Below are 24852 nucleotides of genomic sequence, written 5' to 3'. Positions count from 1 at the left end.
TTAGTCACCTCCTTGAAAACTTGAATCGAATGTGTTAGGCATGATCTGCTCTTGACAAAGCTATGCTGACTTTCCTCGATTAATCCTTGCCTCTCCATGGAGATTAATTCTGTCCCTCAAGTTTCTCTAATACTTCCACTACCACTGGTGTTAGGACTCATGGGCCTGTAAATACCAAGTTTTTCCCCAATTCCCTTCTTGAACAATGATACTACATTGGCACAATGGTTAGCACTTCTGCTTCAGTGCCAGGGATCCAGGTTTGATTCCAGCCTAGGGCATACATGTGCAATTTGCACATTTGGTTAGATGGATTAGCCATGGTAAATGCTTGGGGAGAGGCGAGGGCCTGGGTAGAATGTTCTTTGACAGTTGGTATAGATTCGATGGGCCAGACGGCCCTTTTTCTGCACGGTAGGGATTCTATGGTTTTATGAATTTGAATGGCAACATGGGGGCGTATTCTAGCTGTCCTCCAGTCCTCTGGCACCTCTCATGGCCAGAAAGGATTTGAAAATGTGTATCAGAACCCCTACAATCTCGTCCCTTTCCCCTCTCAGTCTAGCATACATCTCATCTGGGCCTGGGAATTTATCCAATTTTAAGTTTGCTGAAACCGCCCTCAATCTGTTCAATTAAACGTAGTGCCCTTATCAATAGCGTACACAGATGCAAAATACTCATTTAATACCTCACCTACTTTCAGTTCCACACTTTGGTACCTAACAGGCCCTACTATTTCCTTGGTCACCCCCTTGCCCTTAATATACTTATAAAACATCTTGGGATTTTCCTTTATTTTGCCTACGTGATTTTTCGTGCCCCCTCTTCACTATTTTTTTAAAATATAAGTTACCCCCCCTGCACATCTCGAATACACAAAAGGTTTTGGAACAACTTTCCTTCCTTGTTTCAGAGCGTGGAATTAAGTCCTTTAAATCAGATGCAAGGACTCTACAAATAAATCCTTGGTGGGTGATTTCAACTCCGTTCCCTTTAGATTAAAGTCTACAGTGTAATATACAAGCTTCAGCACCAATTGGCAGCCTCAGTCAGAAAAACCATAATATTTTGAAATAAGAATATCACCTCAGAAAAATGATGTATGCTGTTTAGGTAAATTAGTGAGGTTTGAGGCTCTTATGCAGTCATAGAATCATAGAAACCCTACAGTGCAGAAGGGGGCCATTCGGCCCATCGAGTCTGCACCGACCACAATCCCATCTGGGCCCTACCTCCAATCCCTACACATTTACCTGCTAATCCCTCTAACCTACACATCTCAGGACACTAAGGGGCAATTTTAGCATGGCCATTCAACCTAACCCGCACATCTTTGGACTGTGGGAGAAAACCGGAGCACCCAGGGGAAACCCACGCAGACACGAGGAGAATGTGCAAACTCCACAGAGTGACCCAAGCCGGGAATCGAACCCAGGTCCCTGGAGCTGTGAAGCAGCAGTGCTAACCACTGTGCTACCGTGCCGCCCTTAGTCAGTTGTGTGATATCAGATATGTGCATCTTCCAATGATTCCATTTATCCGGCAAATTGCTGAACAAACCAGGAAGGTCCCTTTAGCCTGTGTTCCGTTGAATAATCCCAGTGCTAAAACTATGATCCTCAGTATCCCAGGTTGGTAAGAGGAGGCAAGAGTTAACATTATCCAGTGATCCCTGATTTCAGCTGGAAGGATAGAATCAGACCCGACAGGTAGTGTCACTTTGTTAGAATCAGGCACTCACCTGATGAGGGAGTAGCGCTCCAAAAGCTCGTGCTACCAAATAAACCTGCTGGACTTTAACCTGGGGTTGTGAGACTTCTTGCTCGGAATAGGTAACACTACAGCATCACAGGCTCACATAAATAATGGCTACCTCAGCAAGGTACCAGATAGCAATCAGTGAAACTATTCCTTAGCAACAACCAATACCCTAGGGTAAGGCAGAACAGAAAATTACATTTAAAAACAAATATTCTTGAAGTGATATGAAGGAATCCAATAACATATGCTGCTGATTGGGGAACAAACTGATTTTAAAGCAAATCACCAAAGCAAATTCAGACAACTTGAAGATTCATTAGTCTTGAATGAATAAGTAATAGAATCAATTAGGAACCAATCTGGGGACATCTAAAGAATGTGTATTAAATGTAGCATCTTTTGAAGCCACAGGGTATCCTGAAGTATTTTTGAAGTACAGACATTGTTGTAATGCACTCGTATGAAAATAACTTAGTTATGGGGAGTAGCGTTGTGGTATTGGCACTTTACTAGTAATCCAGAAACCCAGGGGAATGCTCTGGGGACCTGGGTTTGAATCCCATCATGGTAGATGGTAAAATTTGAATTTGATAAATAAATCTGTAATTAGAAGTTTAACAATGACCGATTGCCGTAAGAAGCCACCTGGTTCACTAGTGTTCTTTAGGGAAGGAAATTTGCTGCCCTTACCTGGCCTACATGCAACTCCAGACCCGCAGCAATGTGGTTGCCTAATTGCCCGGGGGGGGGGGGGGGGGGGGGGGGGGGGAGGAGGAGCCAGCGAGCGATGCTACATCCCATGAAAGAATATTAGGCAACAAAGCTTCAGAAGTAGGTCGTCCTCAAAAGTCAAGGGTTAACTAGCCAGGAAGTAACATGCCTGGTGGACATTGGAAGGTCTCATGATAAAATGCACCTGGACAGCTAGAAAGATAGATAAAATCCAGATGAAAGCTCGAGAACCTAGTATAGAGCTTAAGCCTTTTGACATCCTGAAATTTTCAATGGAACACAAGCGTGTGTACAGTTTTGATCTCCTTGTGCAAGAAACGATTATAATTGCATTAGAAGCAGTTCAGATAACAACTAGTCCCTGGGGATGAAGGTGTTGTCTTATGAGGAAAGGTTGAGCCTGTTATCCATTGGAATTTAGCAAAAGTGGTGATCTTATTGAAACATAATATCCTGAGGGGCTTGACTAGATAGAGGCCAAGACTATGTTTCCTGGATGCAGTTTAAAAGTTGAGGGTCGCCCATTTAAAGTCAAGATGAGAACCTTTTCTGAGAGTCTTTAGTCTGTGGAATTTCCTTCCCAGGAAGCAGTGGAAGCTGAGTCACAATATTTTTAAGGCAGAGTTTGAATGACTCCCCTGTCAAATCAATTATCTAAGGGTATAGGGGAAACAGGCAGGAAAGTGGAGCTGTGGCCACAATCAGATCAGCCATGATCTTATCAAATGGTGGAGCAGGCTCAAGGGACTGAATGGCCTACTGCTGCTCCTAATTTGTGTGTTCATCCACTGCCTTTCCCAACAAGAAGTATGCTTACAACATGGAAATTTACACTTTTTTATTTCAACAAAGCGGAACAAAATGTGAAAGCTGTTTGACTGACCATTTTAAAAAATAGTTGAAAATTCTTTCAACCCACCTTCAAAGTTCTTTCTATTTTCATATTTACACATTTTGCATTTAAATAAGGGTTTTGGTACAATACAGAACTAGTATAACAAATAGAATGTTGCAAGGCATCACCACATTGTGCAAAGCTAGTAAGTAAGCTTTTCCCTCAATTCCTTAGGACCGGGCAATAACAATTGCATTCCTTCAAACACAACCTATGGCAACACTAGCTTAATGATTGCATCGTTCCACTAAAACTACACTGGGCATTTTCATACCCACGTTACTTCGAACTTGAATGTTTGTGGGAATCTGAAAAAGTTTGAATTAAAATATAGATCAGAACTCTCACTTGCATCCATTTTGCCTCAAGAAGAGCAGGGGAGAAGGTGGAAAATAGCTTGAAATAGAGAAAGGGATACATGCTTAAAGTTTTAAGGAAGAAATTGACTATTTCCCTGATATGTTGCACTCTCTTCTGAACAAATCCAGACCTGCAAGAGTGTTTAATTTGCCCTAAAAGACAAAAAGAAAAGTGTTTAATTTGAGATTCTCCAGGCCAATTGGAGTTCGTTCCAAGGGGCAATTTACTTGGAAAAACATTCTGGATCACAATAGGGATATATTCAGCACTCTGCTCAGTGTCTCTTCTTTTGAATTAGTCAAGATTGGGAATTCCTGTTGAACATGGCCAGCTGCTGAACACAGCAGCAAGATGGAATTAACATTTATTTTCAAAAGTCTAATATTATAAAAGCAAATGCCTTCTGCACCAACACAGTTCATATGAAACGAGATTTGAGGGGAAAACACGTGCGAGCCAGCGTAGCGAATGAACTTTCACTGTACTACCTACCATGACCAATTAAATGGAACATTTTGGCATCTTCTAGTTATCTCCAGAATGCCCAAAGTTTAAGACAGAGAGAGCCACTGTAAAACTGTCAACAGACTGCTGCAAAATAGCCAAGATAATAAGTGGAGCAACATGCACTGGTATGTGGGTTTCCCACTCTCCAAGACGTGCAATAACATTTTAACCACATTAGTGAAATCGTGAATCTTGAGGTCGATTTCTATTGGGTGGCATGTATTTATAAGGCACCAACATATGCCATGATGTGCTGTTATTTTACAGCAGGTTTAGTCTTTAAGGTAGCCTTGAAGCAAAAAGCAATCACTTCTCTTTCTCTCTCATAGCCAGTCCAAAGAAACCTAGGATATGATTGTATCAACCTGGAGTATCAGATACCAGTGGGTAACAGTTGTGGCATAACACTCCCTATTATTGGATAAAACATTGTGCGATTGAAACAGCAACAGAAAATTCATGTGGTAACCTCCCAATAGTTGTAGCCTTGATGACTGATCTCTGGAGTTTCCCAGTGTGAAAACATGACATTAACAAGTATTTGAATGCTACTGGTGAACAAAGACCCAATGATACCCACAGCTAGTGTTGCAAAAGGAAGTGTTTAAAGCAATTAAAACAATCCCAGCCTGGAATTAATTTTTTTTCTCCCAACAAGAAAAAGAACCATTGTCATCTTGTCAACGGACCAAATCACAGCACTTCAGCAGATTCAGAAAGTCATAACGTGTAAACAGTGCAAAACATTTGCTCATCACTTGAGAATAGAAAATTCACAGTATCCCATGTACTTACGCTGTGTTTTACTACGTCTGATTCTTCTGCTAATAGGACTTAAGTGGGCAGAATTCCCAGCCTTTCAAAAATGGCAAATATCAACATTTCTCCTGTACCACTTCTTCACCTGATGCATAACTGCCCTCCCCTTCCCCAGGACACAAGTGTCACAGGGAAATAATACAAGTAATGCAGCCTAATCCTTCAATATTCTTTGTCCTTCCCTAGCTTTTAAGGCAAAAACACTATTGTTCCTAAGTCACTGCTACTGAAAGGGGAGCAAAAGATTACATTACAACTATTTCTGTTTCAGTTAACAAGTAGCTAGTAAGTAACAAAAACAAGGGACAAAATGCACAGGCCACTGCCCTGATGGATGGTTCCACAAACTGCTTTACATACCAGTAATGCAACATCTTGGAAAGTCATAATGAATACTGACTACTGCAAGAAATATATTTATTCAGCAAGATTTTCATTCTGAGCATTCCTGTCACTTTGAAAGAAAAATGTCCAAGCATACTCAAGGGACCATTAAAGATTCTGTTCATTGGAAAACCAAAACTAATAAATCTGCTTTTTCTCATCCCCCCACTAAAGTCACAAACCTTTATAAATTCCAAAAATAGGAACTTACAAGAAGGAACCTTGATTTCAATGGAGATGGACGAAAACAGAATTTTTTCCAATGTCTTCTTTAAAAATGCAGTCTTTTTTTTAAAGAAAGAACCGAATCAGCCTCCAGAAAAAAAGACACAATCTACTGACATTTTTAAGAAGTAGTCAAATCAAATTTCTATTGTGTGACATACCAACTATTGGATTTGGAAAAAGGAACAATCCAAGTGGATGGTGAATTTGACTTTTAAGAATAACCTCTGCCCCAACAAGGGAAATAATTCAATTTAAGGAAATAGTTTAAACAAATTCTCACCAGGGGTGCAGTTTTGACCTGTGCTCTGCTTGGGTGCTAAACACTTGGAAATGATGGTCAACAGTCATCAGTATGGAGCAACACATTTAACCTGGTGCCCAAAACCATCAACACATGTAAATTTTGACAGATTCAGTGACTAACAAATTAGAAAGAGCTCCAGACCTTTGTTCTCTTCGATTGAATGAAAATTTCAGAAGGAATTACTAATTTTGTTCTATTTTTGTTAAGAGTGGCAGATTGGGTCCAAACTAATGTTCATAAAATAACTGTTTTAGTGGGAGGAGGAGGAGATGGAAGAGAAAGGGAAACTACAAACAATAGGCAACTTCTTGAATTTATGGACTCTTGTGCTCCTCGAGGCAGGCATTAGCCATTGTAGTGCTCAAGTCTCTGGCCAGCCTCATCGATCTAACTGGAGACAAGTGACTAAGACACAATCTGACCTTTAACGGTTGTGTACATTGTTTGATATACATATTTTTGAAAATGGGTTGCAAGTCAGTTCCACCTTTGATAAGTCTTCTGCTTCTCAAGCAAGATAGCTCATGACATTGCACAATAATGTATTTAACCTGAGAAGAAACCACACAGTAATGCACCCTTTCATAATTGGAAAATACTCGCTTTCCCCCAAATAAGCCACATGTCTATGAAACAGCAAACCTAATAATGAGCCCCATGTGATATGTAAACTTTTACTTAAGCAAAATACCATAATCAAAAAAAGTGACTTACACCCAAAGGACAAGTGATGTAGACTGTCACACCTACACAATTTAGAGTTACCTCAAAGGTTTCAAACAGTTGCAGAACTGGAAAAATGCAACTTTCAGATTCTGGGATACAGTCATGAAGCTGCAGATAAATACACACTGGCTATTGGTCTCTCACACCAATGTGTACTTAGCAAAACCAGTTTTGCACAGATCTTTCATGTTCAGGTGATGTGCCTTTGACATAGTATCAAGACGTTGTCTCAATTTTATTAAACTCAAGGAGACGACAATAAATACAACAGAAAACCTTAAAAAATCAACTTCCAAAAGTCATTTTAACCAAATACCAATTCTTATTAATTTTGAATACGAAGCTCCATTGTTGACCTCACTCTCTTACAAAATTTTTTTTTTGTCCAAACGAAAGAGTGAATGAATTGCAGACCAAATAGTTCAAACAAAGAAAGATGTCTTTTTAAAGAGAAAAAAAAATCACAGCAAGCAACGCTCCACAATATACATGGAATGGTGTTTAGAATTTTCCGGTACTGCAGTGTGGGCAATCATCCCTTCATACCTGACAACTTCAATACACACAAGTTGCAAGGCAGGGGGAAACCTGAAAAGCATTCGCCCACACACAGATTCAAACACATTGTTTTGCTACTCAATCAGGGTTAACAACAAAAGAACAGCCACGCACTGTTTTTTCAGCACAGTATATTTGCTCCAATGAATGCTGCACGAAACGCAGACAGGGCTTTAAACAACGCCACAATACAGTATTTTGCAATTCCCAAAAGTTACAGCAATTCTAATTAAGTCTCTGATTCTCCCCCAACCCTGTCCATCCCACGCCAAATTATTCTTTTTACCATCTTACATCAGCATCTCAGTTCCCTTTATCTGAAAATTCCATTGTCTATGTGCAGAAAGAGTTGAAAACATTCCAAAACATATACAAGAAACTAAGATGAGAAAATGCAAGACTTAATCAGAGAAGGTTCCTGGCAAACTGGTTCTTGCAAACAGACTTCACACCTTCTCTTTGCTCACAAATTAAAATAACCAAAAAACGTGCCCGTTTAATATTAAGGGCACTTGCACTATTTGGCTCAAGACAGAAGATGAAACATAAATCATCTTAGCTTCCTTTGGCCAACTGACCTCTCAGAAACACATGGCTAACAAATGATCAATACAATTGCAACGGTGTGCTCTTGTATCAAAACAAATAGCAGGAACTACTACACAACCTCGGGCACGCATAAGTCAAAGCACTACAGGGTAAGGATTATAGGTTGTATCACTGTTTGGCTTTACATAAAAGACTGGGACAGGGTGATGGAAGGCTTCAATAAAGCATTCAGTTAAAACAAAGGCAGCCCTGGTGTATCAACTGACTCCTAACACTTGTAACTAATTTGCAATGAAAGTTCATTTCCGGGTCAGGAATTCTATACACATCGGAGAAATGGCAGTGGGATGTTTCAATTTTGTGCTTAGATCCAGAATGGTTCACTGAAATTCCACTGACCAATTTGGATATGCTCACCGAACTGGCCACTCAAAAAGATTAAATAACCACCCAGGTTTGTGACCACCACTGAAAAATAGTGGGAACCTTTTTTCATGGGGTGGGCTCTTAATGTGTGATTATTAGAACACTGTCAGGAAGTCATTAAAATAAAAATCACCTAGCATCCCCCATCTTGGAAAACAAATGTGCAGATTATACAACATAGAGGAAACATGCACATCACTGGCATATATAAAGCGGTACAACATATTGAAAGTTCACAAAAATGTATCTAGTGACACTTCATTGTGTGCAGACCCCTCGCCTTTTCTCTCTCCTGTGGTGCCTCCACGTCAGTTTAAGCAGCCTTCTCACTGCCCCCTCTAACCCCAAACCCTGCCTCCAGCCCACCTATACTTCTGATAAGAGAAAAGCACCTTTCCAATGTGGCAGCGCTCTGCGAGTCATACGGCGAAAGAAAATACGACAGTCACAGGTGAAGCACAGATGGGACATAATACTGACAAAAGAACTTTTCAAAGGTGGGATGTTCACCATTTGTAGCTGGGAACTCAACATCACCCTTCTACAACATGCAATTGAGCCAGAATGCATGGCTTCCTGTGATGCTGTCTTTTGCCCGTCTCAGACCGGTAATGAAGTAGCTGTGTCAAATGATGACTTTAGCGTAGCTATGACGAAACAGTGACATCAGAGAGGGAGCCATTCCTGCTGTAGAAGAATTTGCTGAATGCGTCTTCGAGCAAAGTGGTTAACCTGCTCTGATCAATCTGTTTAACAGAGATAGGAAAAAGCAATGACTTCAAAGACAAAAGAAACACATTTTGTACATTAAGAGGAATATTCTTCAATTCCTAGGGTCGGCACAAACACACACCCCATTTCCATGCACATTTCTAAAACTATCAACTTTAATAATAGCGTACAGCAAAAGAAAATCAATATTTCAATCATCCCCCAAACTACCCCTTCAATTGCTGATTATTTTAAATACAAGTAATATTTTCTACAATTGTAACACTTGTTAATACATTATTTGTTGGTCTACAAATTCCATCTGCATGCAAAAGACAAGTTCTTTTTAAAAAATTAGAATAGAATTGCAAATATTCCCTTATCAAACATGTGCAGTCATATCCATGCAATTTGCCTTGAGCTCTGAAATACACATTAGATTCTGAATAACTGGAATGGGTGGGTTGTCTTATGAGTAAAGGTTAGACAGGCTAAACTTGTATCTGCTGGAGTTAAGAGTAAGAGGTGACTTGACTGAAACATACAAGATTCTGAGGGTCTTGACAGCCAGGGTGTGGAGAGGATACTTCCTCTTGTGAGAAGATCGAGGGATCACTATTTAAAAATAAGGGGTTGCCCATTTAAAACAGATGTGGTGAACATTTTTCACTAAGCGCCATGAGTCTTTGGAACTCTTCCTGAAAAGGCCTTGAAAGCTGTCTCTTTGAATACTTTTAAAGCACAGATGCATAGATTCTTGGTAAGCAATGGGGAAATAAGTTATCAGAGATGGTGGGGTGCAGATTTGAGGTAACTATCAGATCAGCCATAATTTTATTAAATGGCAGAGCAGGCTCAAAGGGCTGAATGGCCTATTATTCTTTGTTCGCATTAATCTCTAGAAAATAGAGTCAACAAGTCAGTAGTTCAGCATTCGACTATTAATCACACAAGAGGTTCAATGATGTTCATTTTGGTCAGAATAATTGGAATATGATGACAATGAAAAGATAGGATGGTTAGAAATATTTTTCAATTCCTTCTGTTCAGAAGGAAGATGTGGTTTATAGTTTTAAGCTAATTACATAGTTTTCATAAAATGGTTAAATAAGTCAACTGATATGCAAGCCCAGGAATGTGGGTAATGACCTGAGATTTGCAGCACTTGAGTAACCAAAACTGAGCAATGAGACACAGGGGGCAAATAGGAAAAAATAAATGCTATAAGTTTTGAAAAAAAAAGAAAAACAAACTAAACTGATTACCTCACTGATGAATCCCAGCTGTACAAGTTCTGCTGCCAGCTCCTGACAGCTTTCATCTAGAAGGAACAGAGAAATGTTAGTGCCACTCACTGCTTGGGAAGCAGTGACCTTGCTTCTGGTAATTATAGCCCAGCTGTTTCAGTTGGTGGTTCTGTCAAAGATGGCATTTCTAAACATTAAACTCTTCCTTATCTCATTACTTTCTTAAACCTCATGTTTTTTGTAACTACTGCAATACGTACGCCTCCTTAAATGTTCCCCAGCAACATTCAATTCTCTCAGGCCTTTGCCTTTTTTCCAAAGATTCATCTGTCGAAAAGCTAATGCGATATCTAGGGATCCTCGTAATTCCTTCCACCTCCAGACAGAAAGCACCACATTCTGCCAAAATAGCCAATAAAAACTTGGCCGGAATCAAATGCAACTCCGTACCCTATTTATCTGCAGCACAGAAAGATAAAGTACCAAGAAACAATTGTTACATTCTCTCAACAGTAAAATAGATAGATGAGGTTAACTTAGGAGCTAACTCAACATTGTGAATTTTATGATGTGACTTAATGACATTTGCAGAGTATCAATGATGTTGAAAAGTTGGCTGGGAGAGGTAAAAGACAATTTCATGCTTTTCCACCTAACTTCTAGCAGAGGACTTGCCTCCGAGCTGGGCTAAAATGCTCTCTCAGTTGTATTACCCAAATAATGATGACTGTGTGCACAAGGATCTCAGGCATTCTTCAAAATTGTGACAGTCATGCTCCACGTACAGTCCACTATTTGTCAAAGAAGCGATTTGATAGTTTTTCTTTAAAAAGCTAATTTCTCATTCTGCTCTTTGCACTTATAGGCAACTTTGCAAAGGCCCAAGTGTTCATCCAAAGAATTTTACGTGCTTTGTTTGTCCAAAATCCAAAGTTTGTGCACCGTTTATAGATTTGAAAAACCTCACTTGTTTAAAATGTTTGCTGTGCTTTAAGGGTGTAACCCCAAATGTTTCAATCATATTACTTGCAGGTTTCCATCAACATTCCTGGATGTTGCTAATTGAAAGAGTCTTGAAGTCTTACTCCTCTTTCTGTGGGTTTGGCAGGGATGGGGGAAGTGGGAGAAAGAGAAGAGCCTGGTGTTCTAAGATTCTTGGTTTTCACAAGGAGAAGCAACCAGGGGGCCATATATGGAAAGGTAACAAGTAGCATCATCTTCAGAGACAGATGCTGGGAACGTAATTGATGTTGCAGATGAAGATAGGTGGGCCTAAGAAAATATCATGAAGAATTCCTGAAGTGAAGTCTTGCAGTTTGAGATGATCAGCCTCCAACAATTGCAACAATCTTCCTTTGATGTGACACCAATCAGGTGAAATTTTCCCCTCAGAATTTCCATTACTTTTAAATTTTACTAGGGTTCCTCGATGCCAGACTTAGTTAAATACTACCTTCATGTAAAGGGCAGTCACTCATCACTTGAACTCAAATCTTTTGTCCATGTTTGTACCAAGGCTGTAATGAGGTCTTGAGCCAAGTGGCCTTAGTGGAACTCAAAGAGAATCAGTGAACAACTCATTGCTGAGTAAATGCCACTTGATAACTCTGGCAACAACACTCCCATCACTTGAATGATGATTGTGATAGACTAACCTGTGCTAATTGGCCAGTTTGGATTTTTAAAATTCTTTCATGGAAAATGGACAATGCTGGCAAGGTCAGCATTTGTCAACCAATGCTAATTGGCCCTTGAAATGGTGGTGAGCCACTTTTCTGAACCACTGCCTTCGAAGTGGTGTAGTTACACCCAGTGCTGTTAGGAAATTCCAGGATTTTTATCCTGCGACAGTGAAGGAACAATGATATAGCTCCAAATCAGGACAGTATATGGCTTGGAGGTAATGGTGCTCTCAGGCACATGCTGCCCTTATCCACCTTGGTGGGACAGGTCATAGTTTGGAAGGTGCTGTTGAAGAAACCTGGTGAGTTGCTGCAGTACATCTTGTACAAGGTATACAATGCTGCTACTGTGCATGGTGGAGGGAGCGAATGTCTAGGTCAGTGGATGCACTGATCAAGCAGCTGCTTTGTCCTGGATGGAGTCGAGCTTTTAAGTAATTTTGGAGTTGTACCCATCCAATCGAGTGGAGAGTATTCCATCACATGCCTGATTTGTGCCTTGTAGATGGAGGACAAGTTTTAGGGAGTCAAGAGTTGAGTTACTTGCCTCAGAATTTCCAGCCTCTGACCTTTGTAGGCACAGTATTTATATGGCTGGTCCAGTGGGTCAATGGTAATCCCCAGGACATTGATAGTGGGGGATTTAGCAACAATAGTGCTCAAGAAGCTCAGCACCATCCAGGGCAAGGCAGCTTGCTTGATCAGCACTGCACCCCCTAAACACACTCCCTCCACCACTGACGTACAGTGGCAGGATTGCGTACAACATAAAAGATACACTGCAGCAACTCACCAGGCTTCTTGGACAGCACCTTCCAAATCTACAATCTTTTGCATCAAGGAGGACATGGGCAGCAGACGTGTGCGAACACCGTCAAGTTCCTTTCCAAACCATACATCATCCTGACTTGGAACTGTATCACCATTCCTTCACTGTTGCTGGACCAAAATGGTATGCCATCAAGGTCAAGAGGAGATGGCTAGATTCATCCTTGAAGATAATCATTGCTAACACTTGTGTGGTGTGAATACTATTTGCCAGTTATCAGTCCAAGCTGGAAAGTTGTCCAGGTTTTGCTGCAAATGGACACCGACTGCTTCAATATCTGAATCGCGAATGGTGCTGAACATTTTGCAATCACCAGCAAACATCCCATTCCTGAGATCTTGTGATAGAGGGAGCATCTTCAGTGAAACAGCTGAAGATAGTTGGGCCAAGGACACCACAGTGAGGAGTTCCTAACTTCCAATAACCACAAACATCTGCCTTTGTGTGAGGTAAAACTCCAACCAGTGGTCCTACTTTTTAGGGACAAGACACCAGGGCAATTTTCCACATTGCCAGGTATTGGTGGTGTACTGGAACAGTTTGGTAAGAAGCACACATCTAGTTGTAGAGCACAGGTCTTTAGTACTACAGTTGGGCTGTTACCAGGACGTATTATCTTTGTTGCATTCAGACATTTCTAGATAACACATGGAGCTAATTAAATTGGCTGAAGAGTTAATTGATCTGTGATGCTGGGGACTTCAGGAGGAAGAGATGGAGCATCCACTTGGCACTTCACGCTGAAGGGATTTGCAAATGTTTCAGCCTTGTCTTTCCCATCAGTAAGGATGGCATTGCCTGTGGAGCCAACTCCTCCAGTAGTTTAGTTTTTCATCTGTATTCACAATTTGACGTAGCTGGACTGCAGAACATTGATCTGATTTGTCATCTGTGGGACTGATTAGCATGTTATTTCTTTTATTTAGCATGCAAGTAGGCCTATGTTTTAGCTTCACCAGGTTGACACGTGATTTCTTTTAGGCCTGGTGCTCCTCCTGGAACGCTCTATATTGTATTGGAGCTGGTCATCTGGCTTAATGGTACAGGGAGGGTATATCAGACCGTGAGGTGACAGACTGGGGTTGATTAAAATTCTGCTGATGGCCCACAGTGCCTCATGATGCCCCATCTTGAGCTGCAAGTTCTGATCTAAATCCCTCTCATTTGGCAATCAGAACAGGGAGAGGATTTGGTGATGAGAAGTAATAATGGTGTGTGAAATAATAAAGAAAATTGATTGCTGGATGCATTTGACGGGCATTGGATCGCAAGTCAGAACATATTGCATTGACACTAGAGAGCAATTTTGTGGCAAACTGAAATGTTTTGTTCAGCCCATCTCAAAAGGTACATAGGCGCATCAGAAAGTGGCTCTGAAAAATGACATTATGTTGGGATGCAAGATGAAGTTATGTACATAAGATAAACATTTCACATCTGGAAAATGCCACTTCCCTCTAGCTGTCCTTTAACAATTTAATTTTAAATCAATACAGTTTGTTCGATCAATTCGGTGGTCTAATTTAAATTTCTGTGAAATTAAACAAATCATGTATTCTGGTAAAGTAGTGAAATGCAGAGGGGCACAAAGTAATAGATGAAAGTACATACTGGGCAACAGGTCACAGCTGAGGTGTCTATTTAGCTTGTCTTCCAGTTTCAAGAGTAGAGTTAACTGAAAGAGAAAAGAAACAGCAACAAATAAGGAAATGTTCCTCTTTTCTTTCCCTCTGAACCGTTATTTTCTGAGCAATCAGCTGACATAAAAAGATTAACTGTCAAGCACACCAACACATCTGGTCTGCAACTTATCAACTCATGATAGACCCCGTGATATTTCTAATTGAATAGTTCACAGTTATAAATGAGTGTAAAGTGCCCTCAATGGCTTATTGAGTAAACATACCATGTGATAGAATACTGAAAGAATAAAAAAACCTAGGTTCAATGCCAAACTAGTTAATCTAACCGAGGGCAGCACAAAGACACTTCCATATCTATATAGCACCTCACCATGTCTTCTGGATGCCTCAAAACACTTCATTACTTTTGAACTGCACTTATTTATATTCACAAATGTGCGTAGACAGATACCATAAAGAGCAGACAAATGATCAGTGAGATCTTTCCGGTGGTTTGATTGAAGGAGAAATGCTTGTCCAAAAAAAAGGCAAATCCCCTGTTCTCCAAACAGTATGATGGTATTGCCTATCTGAACTGGCAGAATGGAGGTCGAGATTTAAAACATAACGCCAAAGATGCAAACCTCTCCCATAGTGATGGCTGCTGTTCTATGCTCACATCCTTGAATGGGATTTAAATCCACAACCTCTGACCTAAGAAGTTTAAATGCTCCCAATTGATGAATGCATGGACAGCAGTTGCTGATAGCACATCTGGACTGGAAACTTGGGTGGCAAAATCAAAATTGGGGAGGGGAAGATTCTTTACCATTTAATATTCCTTTATGAATATCGAGTAAGGACATATGGGAGGTCAGTTCAAAGTTTCTCTAACAAGCAGCCTGTCAACACTATCTGTTGATATTTGTTTTGATGGCATCATACCTCAGTCAGTATTGTCAAGAAAAAAATGTAAAGAAAACAAATTTAATGATAAATGTTCGGCCAACAGCAAGATCAAAATTTCGTATTCCTGACTGCCTGAGATTTTAAAGAAAAATATCGCCAATTGAATATCAATTAGCAAGGTTATCACCACAAAAAAAACCAGAAGCATCTAAGAGATGATAATACAGAATAGAATTTTTCTTTTTGTAGATTTTCTATATGGCAATATAAATGATTTGCCTGGACAATACATTTTGCCAGATAACATGCAGCTACATGCAATAGTAGTGCAATTTTTGACATAGGCTGACTGAGTTATGCTTTCAAATGGGAGTTTTCTGACTATGCTCTACTCTGTCATAAACATACACCCATTCAACACAAGCATTGGCATTCACACAGCTTGAATATTGTTAGCTACAGGAAAATAAACGCGTACAAGAAACAATCAGCTCAATATTGCTTTAGGAGGAGGGAGGGAGCTTACATGATGCTTGGCTCCTTCATCAACTGGCTCAATATTGCAGTGCATCTGAACGACCTATGAAAATGCCAAAGAATAAAAAATGTGATGGTCAGCTCTCGCATCATTTCCAGCACTGCTGATGGATATTTCAGTTAAACTAATAATTTTACTTCCAAGTTATTTCAAACCCACAAAATAAGATGCAAGGAAGAAACTCTAAACAGAAGTCATAAAGACTTGAAACGTTAACTTTGCTTCTCTTTCCACTGATGCTGTTGAGCTTTTCCAACAATTTCTGTTTTTATTCCCGATTTCCAGCATCCGCAGTATTTTGTTTTTATATTATAGTAATAATGCTGGCTCACTGGGTCTGCAAAATGTTAACTTGCCTCTATTGCTGTGACTGAGCATCTCAAAATATAAAAGAATGCTTGTAGGAGGCCCAAGTCACTTGAGATCTTTGAAAATCAAGAATTTAAATAGGTATTTTCGGTAGCTCTGCTTCATCAATACAATGTGATCACAGTACTTACTAACCACAGAATGCAATGTGACACTTTAAGGTTTTGACATGGACTCTTTGGTAGTGGAGGTTAAATGAGAGCCCCAACACTACAGGGCTACCAATTAACTGGATTTGTAGTGTTCATTGGTATTGATTTAATATCCTGGAATTCCAGACCGAACACGACCATGGGAGAAGCATCAATACAGCCAGCATAATTAAGGACCCTAGGCACCCCGGACATAGTCTCTTCCACCTTCATCCGTCGGGAAAAAGGTGGAAAAGTCTGAGGACACATACCAACCAACTCAAGAACAACTTCTTCCCTGCTGCCATCAGACTTTTCAATGGACTTACCTCACATTAAGTTGATCTTTCTCTTCACTCTAGCTATGACTAACTCTACATTCTGCATTCTCTCCTTCCCTATAGCATGTCTGTATAGCATGCAAGAAACAATACTTTTCACTGTATACTAATACATGTGACAATAATAAATCAAATCAAAAACAGGGGCTGTAGTGACTCAAAAATGTCTTCTCAGAGCATCATACTCAAACAATAAGGTTTCTGAGAGAACTGGCTTAGTTGAAAAGTAATCTTGCGGAAGTGTGAAACAACATTACCTTCCTGGTCTCCAACTCTGCAGGCTCTGGTGTTGGGGTTTTCACAGATGGTGGGATAATAGGCGATGTCACAGTCTCCTGTTGTGGTTGTTGAGGCATGGGCATTCCAAACGCAGTCAAAGGATAAATACCATTCCTTCAGGTTAAAATTAAGGTCAAAGGTCACTTGCATTGACAACAGTACATACAGAAAACAAATATTTAACTTTCAGGTTAGCAACTCCTGGGTCATGCTATTTTATACAATTGCAAAATAGTTATAAAACCAAGTTTAATTTAGTCCATGTGATAGGCAATGGGGAAAGTTGTTGACCAACCCTGCCGTTAAATTCTCACCTCACATCCTCCAAAAATTTATCCAACTCCAGCGCAGGAAACTGGGAGAATCTGTAAGGAAGAAAGGAATTTTTAAGAAAAACATCTTTTCTATTTGTTCATGGGAACTACTGGCCAGTTCAGAATTTATTGCCCATACCTAATTTTCCTTGATATGGTGGTGGAGAGCAGATTTCATGAACTGCTGCAGTGTCGTAACAATGCACAATGCTGTTGGGAAGGGAGTTCCAAGTCAGGATGGTGAGAGACTCAGTGGGAAATTTGCATGCAGTGATGATCCCATGCATCTACTACCCTACCGTGGGTTTGGAGAGTGCAATCAAAGTTGAGTAGCTACAGTGCATCTTGCAGATGGTACACACTTGCTGCCGCTGTGCATCAATGGTGGAGGGAGTGGATGTTGGAAGTGGTGGATAGGGTGCTAATAAATTGGGCTGCTTTACCCTGGATGTTGTCAGGCTTCCTGAATGTTGTTGGAGTTGCACTTATCTAGCCAAGTGCAGAGTATTCCTTATACGCCTGACTTGATGATGAACAGACTTTGGGGAGTTAGGTGGTGAGAATTCTGAACCTCTGACCTGCTCTTGTGGCTACAATACTTATATGGCTGGTCCAGTTCAGTTTCTGGTCAATGGTAAAGTACCAGGATGTTGATAGTGGAGGATTCAGCAAAAGTAATGCCATTGAATGTTAAGGGGCAATGGTTAGATCCTCCTTTGTTGGATATGGTCATTGCCTGGTACTTAAATGGCAAGTAACATTTGTGCCGCACATCAGCCCAAGATTGAATATTATCCAGGTCATGCTGCATACAGACGCTGACTGCTTCAATGTGAGGAGTCATGAATGGTGCTGAAAATTGTCCAATCTGCAAACATTCCTACTTCTGACCTTATGATGGAGGGAAGGTAATTTATAAAGCAGCCAAACATGATTGGACCTGGGACACTACCCGGAGAAACTCCTGCAATGACATCCTGGAATGGAGATGATTGACATCTAATAACCACAACCATTTTCCTTGGTGTTGGGTATGACTCCACAACTATGTTCTTCCCATTAATTTCCTTGAAGGCACACTCGGTCAAATGCTGCCTTGACGTCAAAGACAGTCACTGGAGTTTATTAAAAGTTTATTTTTTTATTAGTGCAACAAGTAGGCTTACATTAACACTGCAATGAAGTTACTGTGAAAATCCCCTCGTACCCACACTCTGGCGCTTGTTCGGGTACACTGGAGGAGAATTTAGCATGGCCAATGTGCCTAACCAGCATGTCTTTTGGGCTGTGGGAGGAAACCAGAGCACCTGGAGGAAACCAACGCAGACATGGGGAGAACGTGGAGATTCCGCACAGACATTGACCCAAACCAGGAATCGAAACGGGTCCCTGGCGCTGTGAGACTGCAGTATCAACCACTGTGCCGTTCAACTCTTTCACCAACATTTGAACCAAGGCTGTAATTAGGTCAGGAGCTGAGTGGCCCTGGCAGAACCCAAACTGAGCTTCAGTGAGCAAGTTATTACAAAGTAAGTGCCACTTCATAACACTTAACTTTGCTGATAATGGAGAGTAGACTGCTGGTGGTAATTGGCCAGGTTAGATTTGTCCTGCTTCTTGTTGGCAGGACATACTTGTGTAATCATCCATATTGTCAAGAGATGCCAGTGCTGTAGCTGTACTAGTGCAATTCGGCCAGAGGCACAGCTAGCTCTGGAGCAAAAGTCTTCAACATTTTTGCTGGAATGGTGTCAGGGCACTTTGAAATAAATTAGAAAATAGATTTCCTTTCAATATGGTTAACTATTAATTAACTGCATTAGATGTCAGACAACTAATAGTTTACACCTGCAAACAGCCTCAGTTTATTAAGGCAGACAATCGGATTTTTAGGGGCCAGTGGAAATCATCAGTAGACCTGTACTACTGTTGGATGACTGCAACCCAGTAAATTTAGTACAGCAATGGCCTAGCTTTTCTCAAAAACACAAGTAAATTTGGCTAGGGAAGAAAAGTGAACATGCCCTCTGGGGTACAGCAGAGAGAATCGCTTAAATTATTGTCTGAATTGGAGCCAGTATTTCCAAAAGTAACAACAGAGTTGATCATGCTGATAATACCTGATCTGTACTCCCTCTGCATCATGATGGAAAATCTCTGCTAGAACTGCATTCATATCCATGCTTTTTGTTATTTCTTCCAGAGCATTTTCAGGAATCATGTCTGTAAGAGAAGACTGAATTACATCTTGCCCAGCCTGTTAGAGGACACAGAAGAAACAATTCCCATGCTAAATTAAAAATACATCCTGCTTTATTCCGATTTAATTCCGACAAGAAAATGATTTCAGACAAGTGGTCATTTCAATTAAAAATAAATAAAGTCTCTGGGAAGTAATTCATAAACTCAGGGATAGAAACATAGAACATAGGAGCAAGAGGGGGGCATTTATCCTTCAAACCTGCTCTGCCATTCATTATGATCATGGCTGATCATCCAACTCAATAGCCTAATCCTGCTTTCTCCCATAACCTTTGATCTCATTCGCCCCAAGTGCTATATCCAGTTGCCTCTTGAATACATTCAATGTTTTGGCATCAACTACTTCCTGTGGTAATGAATTCCACAGGCTCACCACTCTTTCAGTGAAGAAATGTCTCCTCATCTGTCTTAAATGGTCTACCCCGAATCCTCAGACTGTGACCCCTGGTTCCGGACACCCCCATCATCGGGAATCTACCCTGTCTAGTCCTGTTAGAATTTTATAAGTCTCTGAGATCCCCGCCCATTCGTCTGAACTCCAGTGAAAACAATCCTAACCTGGTCAAATCCCTGGGATCTGGCATGTTTTTGAATTACATGCTTCACAGAAATAAATGAAGTGTTTAAAAAAAACATGATCTGAGATATTCAGAAGACATTTAGGAGGTAGAAAAGAGCTTTGCAATATGATTTTTTTTAAAAACACATTCAGAACTGATTTTCTTCAACCACTGGATTTGCATTGTCAATTAAAAAGATTCATCACTGTACAGGTTTTTAAAATGTGTTCATCCATGGGGATGTATGCTTCACTGGCTAAGCCATCATTTATTGCCCTTAAGGTGATACAGTGCACATGGGTGTAGTCGGTACACCCACAGTGCTGAGAGGGAGGGAATTTCAGAATTTTGACCCAACAACATTGAAGGAAAAAGTCAGGGTCGTGGGGGCTTGGAGGAGACCTTGCAGGTGGCGGTGTTTCCCATGCATCTGTTGCCGTTGCCCATCTAGGTGGCAGGCGCTGCGGACTTGAAAGGTGCTGTCAAAGGAGTTTTGGTGAGTTCCTGCAGTGCGTCTTGTAGACTGTACATTGGTGGTGGAAGGAATTAATGCTTCAGATTGTGGATGGGGTGTCAATCAGGCAAGCTGCTTTGCCCTGGATGCTGTTGAGCTTCTTGAGTTGAAACTTTAACTTTTAGACAGCCAATGCATATTCAGCTTTTCAGCAAGCTTTAATTGTTTAATTTCTTAATGCATAACATTTTAATATCAACTTGATATATATTAGTGACAACCTTCTTTCGCAATTAGAGTTTTCATGAATGTAAAGTTGAAATGAAAGAGAATGCAGCAAAAGGTACCCTGTAATTCACAATGATCTGTTGGTTTCCAAGGGTAGAAAACAGTCTCAATTCAAGTTAGCAGCTGCCCAAATGATATAAACTAGCAAAACGTTTGCAGTCAAATTAATATCTGTACTGCAACAGTACTTTAAAATACAGGATTCATAGTTATCATTTTACCAAAGTCTTCAACAGAATTAAAAGTGCTCACTCTGGAACAAGCCTCAAAGTAACCCACATGTAAAAACAGGCCTTGGTAATACAAGTACAAATATTGTCAAGTGCCTGGCTTTGTGATTTGTTTATAGTCTAGAATGTGGAAATTTTGGCAACAGGTTTCTCTTGAGCTGAAAAGGCAGGTTTAGGTCTGATGGGCTTAATGTTATGAGAAAAATCAGTTTCTTTGAAATCTGCTTGTTTTAGCATCTATCATGCAGAAAACAGCCTGCTAACTACCAATCTTGTTCCACGACAAAGTCCTTTCTTAGAATTGAAGAATCAAAGCAACATTATAATTGCCCTTTCCCAGAGACTAAGTTTGTGCGGTGGCATGCCCAATGGACTTTGATAGTGTAGAAACTCTGAAGGGTACAGGCTATCAGCATCTTTGTCTACAGAAGCAACAAATGATGTATTATTTTAATTCCCCTGGCAGCTTTTCTAAAACTTTTTTCATTTAAATCTAGCAATTAGGACAAAAAAGCTTTTGAATAAGTAGCAATTATCCCTGCCATTTTGTTACACTTCAACTCCAGTAACCCATCCACCATATACCCTCTCTCCCATGCCATCCCCATCCTTGTCATCAATCCCATCCTTCACAGAAACAAATCTCTCCAGCCAAACTGTTACTGTGTGACCTTCACTTTCCACTATTGTTATTTTCAACTGATCCACCACTCCACCCACTGCCACCACCAACTACATGTGCCTTACATGACCCAATCCTCCACATCAGTCAGGCACTAAACAAATTCACAAACAGATGCCTTTATCAGCCTTTAAAATGACAGAGGAAAAACAGTCCAGTCAGTCAAAGATTATTAGAAATATTGAAAAGTTAATCCTGTGGGATTTGTTCAAATAGATAAATTAGTTTTCAATTCCAATTGCTATGATTAGAGATGGCCAAAAGATTTTTTTTGTTATATACACTGACTAATTGGTTTCTGCAAGTTACTGCATAATTAAATCCCCATTCTTCCCTTCAAGAGGGAGCAGGGAAGCTTGACTGCGAATGGAAAGATGGTCTGTAAAATAACTTTCAAATGAAGTTGCTTAAAAAGTTACATTCCATTCAAATCCATATTAACTTTTCACAGAAAATTCCCAACACACTTCAGTACAATTCATACTCCGGGACCTTAATATTCAGGTCATACAAGATTGGAGCTCCAAGCATGAGCTTTCACAACAAGTACTTACGAGGATGACTGACGATACAATGTGCTGCTAACAACTTTAGTGAAGGTACTTCAAACAGAGCTGGATGAAAGAGAAGCTCTCGTGCAGTGGGTCGTTTGACAGGATCAACCTCCAAACATTTCTGAATAAATTCCTGTCATGAAAAAGGGAAAAGGAAACATACATTTAAATCTGAACTTTGAGGCATTTACTTAGGACATTATACAATGATTATACTCTAACCATCTTAATTGTTTTATTTTTTCATCTCCAGGTTGCCACCTTTTTTCTTTTAATGGTGGGGCCACAACTGGAATATTGTGTGCAGTTCTGGTCACCATAATACAGGAAGGACATAATTGTGCTGGAGAGTGCAGAGGAAGTTTACAAGAAGGTTGCCAGGACAAGAAAAGTGTAGCTATGAAGAGAGATTGGATGGATTGGAGTTATTTTTCATGGAACAAAGAAGGCTGAGGAATGACTTGATAGAGCTGCACAAAATTATGAGGGGAAGGGAGAGAGTGGACAAGATAAAATTGTTTCCCTTGGAGGAGAATTTTAGAATCAGCAGACATAGATTCAAGATACCCTTAAGGGCAGTAGGCGTAGAGGGAACGCTGAGGAAGGACTTTTTTTTTTAACTCAAAGGGTGATCGGTGTCTGGAATTTACTGTTTGCACTGGTGTTGGAGGTAGAGACCCTAACCTCTTAATAAGTACATGGACCTTAAGTGCTGTAAGCTACAGGGCTATGGGCCAGGTGCAAGGTGGTGGGGTTAGAAAGGGCACCAGGGTGTCATTGGGCTGGCATGGACAGGATGCGCCAAATGGCTGCCTGTGCTGTAACCTTTCTAGTTAAATTCAAGTATAATGTGCTATTTTCTGCCTCAAATCCTTAGACTGATTGTGGAAAACAAAATCCCTTTGTTGCTCAAAGTGGAAAGTAAAGGACACACAATAACAGTTACTTGGGTTGGAGAGATGTGTTTCTGCAGAGGATGGAGTTAATGACAAGGATGGGGATGGCATGGGAGAGAGGAATACATTCTCACTGGGGCCTGTTAAAATTTCTAACAAGTCAGTGATGTTTTCAACAGATGCAATGCCCTCCACCCCTAAAATCAGGTGGAGACACATTTCCTAACCACGCACCCCCAAATCCTGCCAACTAGTTTCTCCCATTCCATCCCTGCCTCTCTTCTTGGTCCAATATTTCCCCATCTCTAAACTCACATTTGACCTGACTACAACATTTCATATGCTATTCCACTTATTGACTAACATTAAAGTAAATAAAGACAAAAATCACAATAAAGTGTGTCGTCATTTCATACTATAATTTGTTAATGCTCATTTTCATTGTAATTTACCAAATTGAGATTTGAAGTTTGAGGTCTACCTGGCTTCCTTTGCCACAGCAGCAGTCAGAAGCAGTGCCAGGAAACCAGTGTTGACTGGATTGGAGTTTTGAAATTACAATGTGTGCAACAGGGATTTGAGATTTTTTTGCAGGGGACTTAAAAAAAAAACCCCCTGAATGTGAAGAAACCCCAACCCATTTCCAGATCCGAAAATGAGAAAAAGTTTGGCACAAGTTGCAAACCAGCAATTTAAGAGAGCCTCCTGTTGATAAGGTAGCACATTTCTCAAACAAATAAACCCTGGCAAGGCCAGATTTTTGGATATTCAAATCAAATAAGTTACACACACAGATTAATGAACACATAACGTGTAGATATATATGCAGAAAATAGAAGGGTGTCAAGAATAGATCTTTTGGGAACTCGAGGGAATGGTACAGGAGCAAGGAAAGAAGCAAGTGCAGGTTCATTTTCTGGCTGCAAATGGATATGTTCAAAGAGCTTAGTATGTAAGCACTCAGTTTTTGTAGTTGAATTGGTACAATACTCACTCGCTGCAGAGTATCTTCTAGAGACTGGATTGCATTATTGATTGCTTCTTGCGACACATATGATGATTCTCCATTACCCTGGATCTCCAATACTGCCATCTAGAACACCAAAAGTTAGCAGTGACCAATAGATTCTCACAAATTGGACAGACTGCATGTCAACTATTGTGAACCAATCATGATTGCCACTGTGGAAGTTCACTTCAGATCGTCCTTCCATTTTACATACTCCTTCCCATCACCTGCAACCCAGTAACTTAATTACATCACAAGTTACACTTACACGTGGACATTCACGGCTCATAACTAAACTCATTTAATGGGCTTTTGAAGTAAGAGTTTAGCATTTTACAGCACAAGGTTAAAAAATTTACATCCAAGATAATACATAATTCCTTTCAGTAATCTAAAACTGATTTAAGGATTAGTCCAACCATCAAGACCCTCAGGATTGGCAGTGATAAAACAGCTATTATCTTTACTTTTCTACTTTAATCTCAATAAGTTTTCTTTGCACTTTAGTTTTATATATCAGCAACCACCTAGTTATGTTACCCACAACAGTGAATGAGTGAGCTATTCAACCAAGGGGTTAATGCCCAGCATCCACACATATGCACTTTACATTCACAATGGTGTCACTGGAAAGGAAATCTGAAGGATGAATTTTGGTGATGTCTCTGTTTCCTTGTTGAGGGGCAAGGCAGT

The 24852-nt window shown here is 40.3% G+C and overlaps 1 protein-coding gene across 2 annotated transcripts in view; it reads right to left on the bottom strand.

Annotated features, from left to right (window-relative positions):
- Positions 1 to 3319: 3319 nt before the first annotated feature.
- LOC144504311 (nuclear receptor-binding protein-like) overlaps positions 3320 to 24852 on the bottom strand; it is an 83996-nt gene continuing 62463 nt past the window's right edge. For both annotated transcript variants that reach the window (XM_078229456.1, XM_078229455.1), the window contains 9 exons: positions 24145 to 24243; positions 22255 to 22387; positions 19345 to 19447; positions 17225 to 17275; positions 16889 to 17024; positions 15779 to 15832; positions 14333 to 14396; positions 10229 to 10284; positions 3320 to 8998 (listed from right to left, as the gene is read on the bottom strand). In XM_078229456.1, coding sequence (XP_078085582.1) covers positions 8900 to 8998; positions 10229 to 10284; positions 14333 to 14396; positions 15779 to 15832; positions 16889 to 17024; positions 17225 to 17275; positions 19345 to 19447; positions 22255 to 22387; positions 24145 to 24243 — 795 coding nt within the window. In that variant the 3' untranslated portion in view covers positions 3320 to 8899. The remainder of the gene's footprint in view (positions 8999 to 10228; positions 10285 to 14332; positions 14397 to 15778; positions 15833 to 16888; positions 17025 to 17224; positions 17276 to 19344; positions 19448 to 22254; positions 22388 to 24144; positions 24244 to 24852) is intronic.

The sequence above is a fragment of the Mustelus asterias genome, chromosome 15 (genome assembly GCF_964213995.1).
Source record: "Mustelus asterias chromosome 15, sMusAst1.hap1.1, whole genome shotgun sequence".
In the NCBI taxonomy this organism is placed as follows: Eukaryota; Metazoa; Chordata; class Chondrichthyes; order Carcharhiniformes; family Triakidae; genus Mustelus; species Mustelus asterias.
Note: the sequence above shows the minus strand (reverse complement) of the source record. Positions and strands in the feature narration are given on the sequence as shown.